We start from the raw sequence: 1,454 nt of genomic DNA, 5'->3' as shown, positions 1-1,454 counted from the left end.
AAAAAATTCCCAAAAACTCTCACCGTGTATCCCGACGCCGACGCTGCTCCCGGTGGCCTCGTGCTGGGCCCGGCACTCGAACGTCCCGTCCTTGGCCTCCTCCTCTCCCAAGGTGACCCTGGAGCTCATCCCGTAGGATCCGGATCCCACCTGAACCTCCTGGAAATTCCGGGAGCCGAATCCCGACCCCAAATTCGATCCCAAACCTTCCCAGGAAAGGGTCAAAGGGGGAGGGAAGAAGTTGGAGGCGAAGCAGCCGAAGGTGACGTTGGGGCCGGAGCAGGACTCGGAATTCCCGGAGCAGGACAGGAGGGAATAAACTGACGGAGGGTTGGGTTTGGCTGAGGGAAAAAGAGGGAAAAAATTGGGTTAAAATCGGGTTATTTTGACACTTTTTTTCGCCCCCAAATTTTGCCATTTTTTGCCATTTTTTCCCCATTTTTTGCCATTTTTTCCCCATTTTTTGCCATTTTTTTCCCCAATTTTTGCCATTTTTTCCCCCAAATTTTGCCTTTTTTTCCCCCAATTTTACACCAAATTTTGCCTTTTTCCCCCCAATTTTCACCCAAATTTTCCTGAATTTCTCCCCAAATTTTGCCACTTTTTTCCCCAATTTCCCCTCAAATTTTCCCAAATTTTCCCAGATTTCCCCCAATTTTTGCCACTTTTTCCGCAATTTTTCACCCCAAATTTTCCCTTTTTTTCCCCCAAAATTCCCCCAAATTTTGCCATTTTTTCCTAATTTTGCCCCCCAAATTCCCCCAAATTTTGCCCTTTTCTGCCCATTTTTTCCACAAATTTTGCCATTTTTCCTCCAATTTTTGCCATTTTTCCCCAATTTTTCCCACAAATTTTACGAATTTTCCCCCTAAATTTTCCCTTTTTTTCCCCAATGTAATACCAAATTTTCCCAAATTTCCCCCAAAATTCTGTCCTTTTTTCCCCCTTTTTTCCCATAATTCCCCCAAATTTTGCCCTTTTTTCCCCAATTTTACACCAAATTTTGCCATTTTTTCCCAATTTTCCACCCAAATTTTCCCGAGTTTTGCACATTTTTTCTCCCAATTTCACACCAAATTTTGCCTTTTTTCCCCAAAATGTTGCCCTTTTCCCCCCAATTTTACACCAAAATTTTGCCATTTTTTCCTCCAATTTTTTCCCCAAATTTTCCCCGAATTTCCCCCAAATTTTCCCGAATTTCCCCCAAATTTTGCCTTTTTTTCCCCAATTTTACACCAAATTTTGCCACTTCGGGGAAATTTGGGGGGAAATTTGGGAAAATTTGGGGGGAAATTTGGGGGGAAAATGGCAAAATTTGGGGCCGAAAATTAGGGAAAATTTGGGTGGAAATTTGGGGGAAAAAAGGGGGAAAAAGGGCAAAATTTGGGGGGAAAAAAAGGGGGGAAAAAGGGGCAAAATTTGGGGGGAAAATGGGAGAAATTTGGGGGAAAAAA

At 43.3% G+C, this 1,454-nt stretch overlaps 1 gene segment (V, D, J or C); it reads right to left on the bottom strand.

Annotated features, from left to right (window-relative positions):
• Positions 1-341, bottom strand: part of LOC113981326 — a gene marked incomplete at both ends in the record, with an annotated part of 4,998 nt that extends 4,657 nt beyond the window's left edge. The window contains 1 exon segment of the C gene segment in view: positions 24-341. Coding sequence covers positions 24-341 — 318 coding nt within the window.
• Positions 342-1,454: the final 1,113 nt, after the last annotated feature.

The sequence above is a fragment of the Neopelma chrysocephalum genome, unplaced genomic scaffold (genome assembly GCF_003984885.1).
Source record: "Neopelma chrysocephalum unplaced genomic scaffold, ASM398488v2 Primary Assembly neopelma1_96452, whole genome shotgun sequence".
Taxonomy (NCBI): domain Eukaryota; kingdom Metazoa; phylum Chordata; class Aves; order Passeriformes; family Pipridae; genus Neopelma; species Neopelma chrysocephalum.
The sequence above is the reverse complement of the archived record's forward strand: the minus strand, read 5'-3'. Positions and strand labels throughout refer to the sequence as shown.